Raw genomic sequence first — 10,793 nt, 5'->3', positions numbered from 1 at the left:
CGGCCCCTCACGGCCCCTCACGGCCCCTCACGGCCCCTCACGGCCCCGCACGGCCCCGCACGGCCCCGCACGGCCCCGCACGGCCCCGCTCCGGGATCCCCGCTCCGAGATCCCCGCCCCGGGGTCCCCCATCGCCCCGTAGCCCCTCCGCCTTCACGACCTAAAGGCGGAGCAGCTCCATCGGGGCGGGGGGAGCGCGGCCGTGGCGGAGAGCGGCTCCCCCCCCTCGCTCTACTGCTCCTCGCGCCCTCTCTCTCTCCCCTCCTTCCTTTGTCGTCAAGTGCGGTTTAGCAACAAAGATCCCAACAAGAGAGTGGAAGTAAACTTAGCCGGGGCTTTGTGCGGCCCGTGTAGTGACAACAAGGGAAACAAAACTACCTATTTGTAGCGCCCGGCCGTCCCGCCCCCCTTGCTCACCCCCCCGGGCTGAGCCCACCCAGCGCCGCCCGCACCCCGCGGAGTGCGCGGGACAGGGCGAGGGCCGCACCCCTCCCCGGCCCCTGCTGAGGGATCCCGGCCGCGCTTTGTGTTCTGCGGGGATGGCGTGTGAGGGACCCGTGTTTGCACTGGACAACCCCGTCCGCCGAGGCCGGGGGTCGCGGGGAGAGCTTGGCGCTGGGAGCGGGGCCCGGGGGATGGCCGGGAGGTGGGCACAGCCTCTGCCGGGGCTGCGCGGGGCGGGCTCGACTCCCCGGCGGCGGAAGGCAGCGGGGCCCGGCCGGGGACGCCGCTCCCACGGGGACCCCGCGGCACTCGGCCTGGACGGGGCGAGCACAGGGCCCCTTCAGCCGGGCGGCCCCTCCGCCCCGAGGGGGGCTGGCAGAGAGAGGGGGTGGGGGCCGGGGGGAAGCCGTTCCGCATCCCCCCACGGCTTCTCCCAGCCCCAAGCCAACACCAACTTAAAGGCAAAAAAAAAAAAAAAGAAAAAGAAAAACCACCACGTAGCAACAATGCTGTTTACCCACTTCCTCCAAAAGGCGTGTGTGACCTGTTGCTGGAAGGGGAGATACAAAGGCTCGCAGTGGCCGCCCGGGCCGCCCCCGGGCCCGCCTCCCCGCCGAGCCGTCCCGGCGCGCCCAGCCCCCGCCCCGTTTCATGCAAAACCAGGGGAAGAGACTTGTCCTCAGTGGCGGAGCCGCCGAGCGCTGATTGGCCGGGGCGAACGCATTTATTGCCTGACAAGCCCCCATCACATGGATGGTTGTCTATTAACTTGTTCAAAAAAGTATCAGGAGTTGTCAAGGCAGAGAGAGAGAGTGTGTGTGTTTGCAAAAGGGGGTAAAGTAGTTTGCTGGCTCTTTAAGACCGAGGTGGAGAGAGAGAGAGAGAGAGAGAGAGAGAGAGAGAGAGCGGCAGGCAGAGAAAAGGGAAAAAGGAGGAAGAAGTTTTTTAAAATCAAGGCTCCGGCAGTAATAATAGCAGTTATTAGCATTATTAATCCATCAGCGAAGAGGAAGATCCTGATCTTGATCCAAGTGTGGTTTTGGGGAGTCCCCCTCCCCCCTTTCCTACCCCTCCCTAGGAAAAAAAAAAAGTCCGGCTTGGGACTCCGCTGCGGCTGCTCCTCGTTTCTCTGCTCAAGGCTGGTTCCAGGCAAAAGTAGTTTGAATGTACAACATGATGGAAACCGAGCTGAAACCTCCCGCCCCCCAGCAAACTTCGGGGGGAGGCACAGGCAACTCCAACTCGGCCGCCAACAACCAGAAGAACAGCCCGGACCGGGTCAAGCGACCGATGAACGCGTTCATGGTGTGGTCCCGCGGGCAGCGGCGGAAAATGGCCCAGGAGAACCCGAAGATGCACAACTCCGAGATCAGCAAGCGGCTCGGGGCGGAGTGGAAACTTTTATCCGAGGCGGAAAAGAGACCCTTCATTGACGAAGCCAAGCGGCTCAGAGCTCTGCACATGAAGGAGCACCCGGATTATAAATACCGACCCCGGAGGAAAACCAAGACCCTCATGAAGAAGGATAAGTATACGTTGCCGGGGGGCTTACTGGCACCGGGCACCAATACCATGACGACTGGGGTAGGGGTTGGGGCCACCTTGGGAGCTGGGGTGAACCAGAGGATGGACAGTTACGCGCACATGAACGGCTGGACCAACGGAGGCTATGGGATGATGCAAGAGCAGCTCGGCTACCCGCAGCACCCGGGCTTGAACGCGCACAACGCGGCGCAGATGCAGCCCATGCACCGCTACGACGTGAGCGCCCTGCAGTACAACTCCATGACCAGCTCGCAGACTTACATGAACGGATCGCCTACCTACAGCATGTCCTACTCCCAGCAAGGGACCCCGGGCATGGCCCTGGGCTCCATGGGCTCGGTGGTCAAGACGGAATCCAGCTCCAGTCCCCCCGTAGTCACTTCCTCGTCTCATTCAAGGGCTCCTTGCCAAGCTGGGGACCTTCGGGACATGATCAGCATGTATCTACCAGGTGCTGAAGTACCAGAACCAGCTGCCCCAAGCAGACTTCATATGTCCCAACACTACCAGAGTGCACCTGTTCCTGGCACAGCCATTAATGGCACACTCCCTCTATCACATATGTAAGACAAAGCGGCCGGGGAGGGCGGGGAGGGGAGGGGGGGGAAGGAAAACTAAACAAAACAAACAACAAAAAAACTTTTATTAGAAATTCTGGACTTTTTTTTTTTGGACTATTTTTGTACAGAGAAAGCTCCGGGCGGGGGGTAGGGGTGGGGGTTGGGGGGTCAGAAATTAAACCGACAAGGAACTTGTATAGATCTCGGAGGGGAAGCAACTACACAAAACTTTTAAAAAGTTCTAGTGAAAACGGTAGGAACTTTGCAGAAAGTTTGCAAAAGTCTTTACCAATAATATTTAGAGCTAGACTCAAAGAGCGAAGAGGAAAATGTTTTAATATTTGCAGGCAACTTTTGTACAGTATTTATCAAAAGACACATGGCAATCAGAATGTCCATTGGTAATATAGAGAGAAGGAAAAAAAACAGGCTCGCGAATTTGCCAATTATTTTTAAAAAATAGTGTCTTCTTGGAGCATTTTGGCTTTGGCAGCTGAATTTATAGCAGCTGCGAGAGAGAGGAAATTATTTTACGGCATTTGGACATTTAAATTGTTTTAGAAATTGTACAAAAGACACAAAAAGGTAGGATGAGTACTTGCGAACCATGGACTTGGTTTGCTGTATAAGGGCAAACGTTTAGATTGTACTAAATTTTTTTTTTTACTTCTTGTTAAAAAAACAAAAATTGCCATGCAGGTTCACATGCCGTTTGTTAATTTATAATAACTTTTTGTTTCCAGACTTCATCCTGTTCAAAGAAAGGAAAAAAAAAAGAAAGAAAAAAAAACCCTGAAATTACTGTGTTTGAAATATTTTCTTATGGTTTGTAATATTTCTGTAAATTTATTGTGATGATATTTTAAGTTCTTTTTTTTTCTCCTCATTTTCCGTAGTTGTATTTTAAAGATTCGGCTCTGTATTATTTGAAATCAGTCTGCCGACAGTCCATGTATATATTTGAACTAATACCATCCTTATAACAGGTACATATTCAAGTTAAGTTTTTACTCCATTATGCACAGTTTGAGATAAATAAATTTTTGACATATGGACACTGAAGTTCCTCTTGAGTCTTGGATTTATTTTTGTAACGCAAGATGTTTTTTAAATAATTCATGCAGTAAAAGGTATCACCGTAGCCAACCGAATACCATAAATAATGCAGCTATATATATATATATCGCATGAATATTTTTATTAAGTATGTATGTCTAGAGAGAGAAAGTACGATAGCTTTAATGGAGTAGCTGCCTGTGCCTCCTTTCGGGAGGGACGGGAATGCGGAGTGAGAAGCTGTTTTCCAGTTCCCTCCCGTCCCTCCCGAGGATGCGGAGTGCGGCGGGGTGCGGGGGGTTCGGTCGCCGCTGCCTTTGACCACTTGTTGCCCCCGGAGGGGCCGAGCCGGGGGCTGGCAGGGCCGGCGGGAGCGGCGGCCCGGCCGCGGGCACCGCCGGCGGCCTCCCGGCTGCCAGAGACAGATAATGCGCTTCTGTCTTTTCCCAGCTGTGCCTTCCTCCTCTGGGGCAGGCAGGAGGGGAGCCGGCTTCCCACGACCGGGAACCCGAGCGCGGCCGGCCTGGCGCGGCTGAGCGCTCCCCACTCCCTTTGTCCGCCACTTCCCAAACTTTCCTCTCCTGGCTCCTGGGCCGCGCAGGAGGAGGTGAGAGGTGGGGGCGGGGGTGGTCTAGGCCGGGCAGAGGTAAGAAACAACAAAAAACGAACAAACAAACAAAAACAGTCGAATGCCAGAGACATTCACGTTTTATCACAGCTCTTTCTTGAATCCTATTTCTTAAATTGCCAGCGCGGTGTAGCCCCGTTTCGGACGCTCTCTGCAGCCGGTCACAGCTCCAAAGAGAAGCGGTGGCGCCCGCCAAATAGGAGGAGAGATCCACCATCCGTGCCAGGTAGAGTTTTACTTTGTATGGTCGTAGCCGCAGTTGCCGAGGACAGGGCTTCGCGTCGCTCCGCGCTGCTCCGCGCTGGCGGCCCTGGCCAGCGACAGGGCCCGCGACCCCGGCAGGGCAGGGGGCGATGGGCAGCAGAGCTGTGCACCCTCTGCGACAGTCCCTGTCCCCGGCGAAGCCCTGGCGTTTATTTGGTGCCGTTAACGCGGCTGCGGTTTCCCTTGGGAAACGCGAGTGACGGAGGTGCAAGTAATAATAAATAATAATAATTTAAAAAAAGGTATGAAATTTGGGATTTGGAGCACTGTGGTTGCAAACTGGTCGTGTCTTCTGCTTATGGCATGTGGTGCGTGGCAAGGAAAGCGTGTGATGGTTGATGGCAAGGCACAAAGTAGGCACTCCAGAATGGGGCAAGTGTTGCTCAGCTTTTCTCTCTAGTATTTCTTGTTAGTTATAGGATTTCTCTTTAGTTTGGGGAGAAAGAAGGCTGGGTAAAAAAAGCGCGCGCGCACACACACACACACACACACACAAAAGTTACCTGTCTGGTTGTGGCATTTATTTGGTAGTGCAATTTCTTAGGCTCAGTTCTGGCCTCCATCCTTGAAGTCTGGTATCCAGATGAAAACTAACATTGACAGACTAGGAGATGTGGAGATTTGCTCACTGCCTGGTTTTGTGTTTAGCTCCCTTTGTCCCTTTTACTTCTGCACCGTCGCGGTACTTGAGCAGAACAACATTTTTTGCAGATTCTCAACCATTTCTATGTATTTCACGTTAATGCAATGAGTACAATATTCTTTTTCAGAGCTGTGAGCGTTTGCAATGCGTCTGGGGATTATTCACGTGATAACGAGCCCACATCCCCACTCCCGCTCGCCTTGCTGAGAAAAGAGAACCAGGAATAAAAGCCCAATCGATATCACGATTCCATTTTTAAAAGCGAATCTTAGCCAATTAACAGCAATAAAACCTGTCCCCTTTTTGAAGTGCTAACTAAAATATTCGAGGGGGGTATTTGGAAATGTTGGTCCTTTTACAATTCGCATAGAGAAGGCGAGCTAATACCATTAAACAAAAGGCACTAAGCCACATATTCAGGCTTAGTGAATTCAGCAACTTTTTATATGGGCAATTTGTTTAAGCTTATATTTCGGAGTACGATGCAGAATATATGTGATTGAAACCTGATATCCCTTGGACAGATTCCTTACATCCATCCATCCATCCATCCATCCATCCATCCATCCATCCATTTATCCGTTTAGAGAGGATAACCCAAAGCATTTTACACGTACAGCTGAACGGTTTTATTTTTAAAGTGTTACTTGGAGGAACGCCATTGTCCACTGCTTATTTTAAATTCAACACATTCAATAAAAGCCATTTACACCTAAGCCATTATCCTGGGCTTTTGTTTATGGCAGCTGAAATGTGTAGCAGAGCTCGTGGGTATGTTTTTATTTTGGTTATTGAAGACCTTTAGGGCTCTCCGTGGTTTCCCTTTCGTGAATTGTTGTCTTCTTTATAGCCAGGGTGATGCTCGGCCCAAGAGCACCAGTGTAATGTTTCCCTAACCTTCTACAGAGCCAAAATGAACCCAAGGATAAGATTATAGTTTCCCCTGTGATTTTTTTACGGCTTTTTAAGTACTGGGGTGTTAAAATATTTTGCGGAACTGGAGAGGTAGATTAGCAGGGTTTCTTGCCAAAGCTGGGAAGCTGGTATTACAGACTGTCCCAGGGGGAAATCGCTCACATTAACCACTAAATGAATATTTGACAAGGGCTCATTCGGGGGTATTATTACTACAAACGGGTCCCTACTGGACTTTCTAAGGGTCAAAGAGCAATGGTTCAATTAATTATTTAGACTGTTAGTAGATTTGGTTGTAATAGCTGTACTTATTTCTGCAACCGACAGCTTCTTGCGGTGGGGGACCTGGGGAGAGGCTCTGCGTCGCAGCCCCGGCTCCAGCCCGCGGGCGGGCGAGCGGCTGCCGGTTGCCGTCAGACATTTCTTGATCGAAAATACATTTTGATTCCTTGAGATGCCCATCCGTGCCGTGTGGGACATCAGGAGTGGCGGTGATCCCCGAAGCAGCGTGTTCTGTCTCCATATTAATTCCTCCTCGTCCCCAACGGGCAGCAGGCATGTATATCTGCCTCCGAATTGGAGGTAGATAGCCCAGCAATTTAAGTAGTATATAATGCAGGTCCCACTGAAAGAAAGAGGCCCATTACTGATAGGTGTGATTAGATACACTTCACTTATTTAAATCCTGATCTAACTCAAATACTAAAATGTAAAACCTGCTTCGGTGCTTGTGAGATTTCTGAGGATATATGCAACAATGCAGACATTCAGATGGCAGGAGAGCTTCGTCTTTGCGTTTTTAGTGCCAGCCAGCCTCGCCTGACACTGTCGTTTCAATATTTTTCTTGTTGAGGGGAGGAGAGAGAAGGGAGGATTATTTTGTTTAATTTCTACAACAAACATGTCCGCAGTAGTAGATACCAAAAAAAAAAAAAAAGCAACCAAAAAAACCCCCCCAAAAAACCAAAATAATGTTGGGAGTGTGCGATTAGGTGACAATAATATATGTTGAATGAATAAGAGATAAGCTGCAAGGGGGGAGAGGGAAGCAGTAATTACAAACCCAATTCATTCAGCTTTTCAGGACTTTTGTTGTGGGAGCTCCATTGACGGGCTTCGAGCTGCCAGTTTTCTCACATTAAAAAGAACTGATCAGCGCCTCAGGGGGACAAGCAACACCGCTTAACTGCATAGTGATGGGGTCCTCATTTAGAGCCATTACAACAAGAAAATTAAACAGAGCCTTTGTGTGCACCAGGTTTACTTTTCAATTGCTGACAGTTTATAGCTAACTGCTCAGAGATTGAAGTTTGATTGCGGTTTGATCGCCTGCTAGTTAGCACCGCCGCTATTTGAGTTTTGGTAATTAAAACCAGTTTTTCTGACGATGGCACGGGGAATTGCGAGAAGTTTGGTACTGTTTTGCTTTTGAGGAACCAATCCACTTGGCGAGGACGCACAGCGCTGCAGTGAGTGTGGGGGCTGGTTCACTTGCGAATTGAAAAGAAAAGGAGCCCAAGGGGCGGAAATTCTCGGAGCTGCACGTTTGGCTGTGCGAGAGCGGGAGGGCGAGCTCCGTTCTCCGGGACGGCCCGGCCGGCTCTGCTCGGGCACCGGGGCCGCGCCGCTCCGGGCCCGGCGGAGCTTCCGCGCCGGCAGGTGCGGGCGGGCGGGCGGTGCGGGGAGGAGGGAACAAAGCGAAACCCCGAACCTCGCGGGATGGTTTTGGAGCTTTGCTTTGGAGTTCGCAGCGGGTTTGCTGCGGCTGAGCCGCGTATGAGAGTGACTGTGTGTGAGTGTGACCGTGTGTGACTGTGTGTGCGTGTGTTTGTGTCCGTGTGCGCCTGTGCGTGCAGGGGGAGGGGGCGCGCCGGAACGAGCTGTAATTTTTCATTATAATTTAGCAGTGTTGGAGGAGGGCCGGGCCCAGACCCGCACGGCACCGCACGGAAGGTCCGTCCACGCGGCCCGGCTCTCCCAGGGGAGCAGCTGGAGACCTGTGGGCAGGAGTGCGGGGGGAGCCCGTGGACGGGAGTCCTGTCCGGAGGCGGCCGCGGGGAACGCAGCCGGGCCGGGACGGAGAAGTTTCTGCAGGAGTCTGTCTCTGGCCCCTGCCTCTCAGGACCTTTGCCATATGGGCGAGAGCTTGTGCAGCGTGGGGTTTTTTTTTGTTTTGTTTTAATTTATCCTTTTTTAAATTTAATTATATTAGGGTTTCTATGTGTTTTGTTTCTGTTTTGCTCCCCGTCCCTCCCTCCCCGAGAAAAACGCCTTTCCCTCCCTCCTTCCTTCCCTCCAAGTGTGTTTCAGACTCAAGTCACCCAGCGGGTATTCCAAGGCAGTTGGCTTCTTCAGAGAAGCGAGATAGCCCGAGACTCGGGAGGGTCCCCAAGGGGCACCCTGCCGGGCCGGGGACTGTCAGACTCCTTCCGCAGGGCCCGGCGGAGCTCGATGGGGCCAAAACGGCGATGCCTGCCGTTCCTAGAAGCTCTGGGGGCAGCGGGACTTCGGGGGCGACCTGTCAGCCCCAGCGCAGGAGCTGAGCTCTTTCCTCTCGGCTCCTCTGTCCGGAGCCCAGCAGCGGGCACAGGGCTGCTCTGGCCCCCGGCTGGGACGTGCCCCCGCTCCCGGGCAGGCTCCGCTGCCCCGGGAGAGCGGGAGGGGAGGCCCGGCCCCCGCGGGTTCCCCCGCCCCGGGTCCTTGGTGACCCCATCATCTCCGCAGCAGTTAGGGCTGATGACGTAATGTGGGTCCTTTTTTTTGCAGAAGGTCGTGATTAACGGGAGAGGGAGGGGGGTGGAGAGAGGGTAGAGGGAGGGAATCCCACCGGGTTCTGGAAAGAAACAGGCCTCTGCAGAGGCTTTCCCGTAGGAAGGCTCCGCGGGGGTGTCTTGACACACCGACACACTCGCACTCACTCATGCACACTCACAGCTCACACACACCCCAGGCTGAGGGCCTGATCCTGCAAACTCGCCTCCCCTCCTGCAGGAAGCTCCTGGCGCTGGGGAGGCCCGTCCGAGCGAGCCGAGCTTACTCGGGCGAATAGGGACGCCCGGGGCCGGGGCCGGGACCGGCTTAATTAGAACCAAATCCCGCAGCGCTCTGCAGGGCGGCCGGGCCGGGGCTCCGGGAGCGGGACTGGGGCTCATCCCCACGTTGCCCTCGGCTGCCAGGCTCTGGGGCGGGTGCCGCGGGAGAAGCTCTCCAACGTGTCCTTCTGCCATCGCTGGGAATGATGGTTCCTTTAAGCCCTTACAAATTGCAAAAGTTGAGGAAGACAGAGAAATAATTAATGTATTAAAACAAGCAGCGAATTCCTCAGGAGGCACCTTATCAACTCCAGCCACACTGGCTTCATCCCTCCTCGTATGCTAATGCCCCGTGACGTCATCGGCGCCAGATTGAATGTGAATCAGTTATGAAATTATTAGTTTTAGCTTAAAAAGCAATCTGGCTCTCCCGCGAGTGGGCTTTGCGTTGCTGCGGGTTCTCGCTCCATGTCCTCCCCATGTTATGCACACACAGTAGTTGCGACTTTCCTATCGCAATGAATCAATATTTCCAAAGCACACATCCGAACGGGGGGTGATGTAAAGAAACCCATAGATTAATTGGGTCCCGTTTCTGAGACGGCTGTGTTTATCGATACACACTTTACACCCGAAACCAGACACTCGGATTTCCTCCTACTTTTCAGGTAGGCAAGAGCTCCTTGTGATTTATTTCTGTTAAGATCCCACAGAGGGGGTGTGATTCTTTGCCAGCGTCTGCGAAAAAATACCCAGGAGTGTTTGCTTTTGCTCGCGATGGAGGAAAATGGGCCAGAAAGGGGGGAAATACAGAAATTGTTTGCTTGTTTGTTTCAAGTAGAAAGATTTTTATTTGGGATTTTGAAAAGGAGAGAATCCCAGCGGTGGAGGGCCAAGGGATCTGAGCGGGGAACAATGGGAATTAACACCGTTTCAATCGCTGAGGCCACTCTAATTAGATGTCTGGGTCCGGCGAGATCAAATACCTGAATCTAAACCCCTCGGCTCGGTTTCTTTCGCTTGCAAATGCTTCTGAAAAACGGTTCTTGAAAAAGCCAAGCTACCCCCAAATTCCCCGGAGTCCCTTTCGAAGAGTTTGGCCAATAATAACTTTCTCCACGGGTTAGGGGGACCGGCGCGTCCCCTCCCCGGGGTGGCCGCCGGCCCCGCCGCCCCTGCCCGGGCACCCCCGGTAACACCCCCTGCACCTTCCATCCCCCGCCCCCCCGCAATTGCTGGAGACACTTTGGTCTCTTTGGCCGCTTCTTTCTCCCCGTCTCCCGAGTGCAGGCTGCTCTGCTACTATGAATTATGAATAAACTCTCTCCTGGGGAGACCCACCATCAGCCCCTCGCTCCATTCCCGGGGCTGCCGAGCCCCGGCGCGGAGCTGCCCGGCCCTGGCGAGGGAGATGGCACGGGCCCCAGGTCCCGCTTCCAGCAGCCCCTGAAGGAGGGAAAGAAGGAAAGAAAGAAGGAAGGAAAGAAAGAAGGAAGGAAAGAAAGAAAAAGAAAGAAAGAAAGAAAGAAAAAGGAAAAATAAAAAGAAAGAAGTTATAACTGGCTGAGAAGTGAGTTTTCCCACTAATGAAATCCAAAATGAGTGGCGAATATAAAGTATTGTAAGATTTCTTCCCTGCCCCCCCGGCACTGATTGGCAATACTTTTTTTTTTTTTTTTTTTTTTTTTTTTTTTTTTTTTTTTTTT

The 10,793-nt window shown here is 52.7% G+C and overlaps 2 protein-coding genes across 9 annotated transcripts in view; both read left to right on the top strand.

Annotated features, from left to right (window-relative positions):
• LOC113968679 overlaps nt 1-10,793 on the top strand; it is a 279,507-nt gene that overhangs the window by 241,770 nt on the left and 26,944 nt on the right. Inside the window, exons 5-6 of one of the 8 annotated variants that reach the window (XM_027685454.1) lie at nt 4,357-4,459; nt 5,268-6,325. The exons of 6 other annotated variants lie outside the window; for them this stretch is intronic. In XM_027685454.1, coding sequence (XP_027541255.1) covers nt 4,357-4,459; nt 5,268-5,275 — 111 coding nt within the window. In that variant the 3' untranslated portion in view covers nt 5,276-6,325. Of the gene's footprint in view, nt 1-4,356; nt 4,460-5,267; nt 6,326-9,236; nt 9,756-10,793 lie in introns of those variants that run through there. One more of the 8 variants, XR_003534594.1, reaches the window with a different exon arrangement.
• Nucleotides 1,081-3,611, top strand: SOX2 (SRY-box 2). The gene has a single exon (XM_027685453.1). It carries the CDS (start codon nt 1,609-1,611, stop codon nt 2,554-2,556), a length of 948 nt encoding a protein of 315 aa, XP_027541254.1. The 5' UTR covers nt 1,081-1,608; the 3' UTR covers nt 2,557-3,611.

The sequence above is a fragment of the Neopelma chrysocephalum genome, unplaced genomic scaffold (assembly GCF_003984885.1).
Source record: "Neopelma chrysocephalum unplaced genomic scaffold, ASM398488v2 Primary Assembly neopelma1_69, whole genome shotgun sequence".
Classification (NCBI taxonomy): Eukaryota; Metazoa; Chordata; class Aves; order Passeriformes; family Pipridae; genus Neopelma; species Neopelma chrysocephalum.
The sequence above is the reverse complement of the archived record's forward strand: the minus strand, read 5'-3'. Positions and strand labels throughout refer to the sequence as shown.

Bases quoted from the DNA above. Each gene is read 5' to 3' on its own strand.
- SOX2 (XM_027685453.1), top strand. From the start codon at position 1,609: ATGTACAACATGATGGAAACCGAGCTGAAACCTCCCGCCCCCCAGCAA.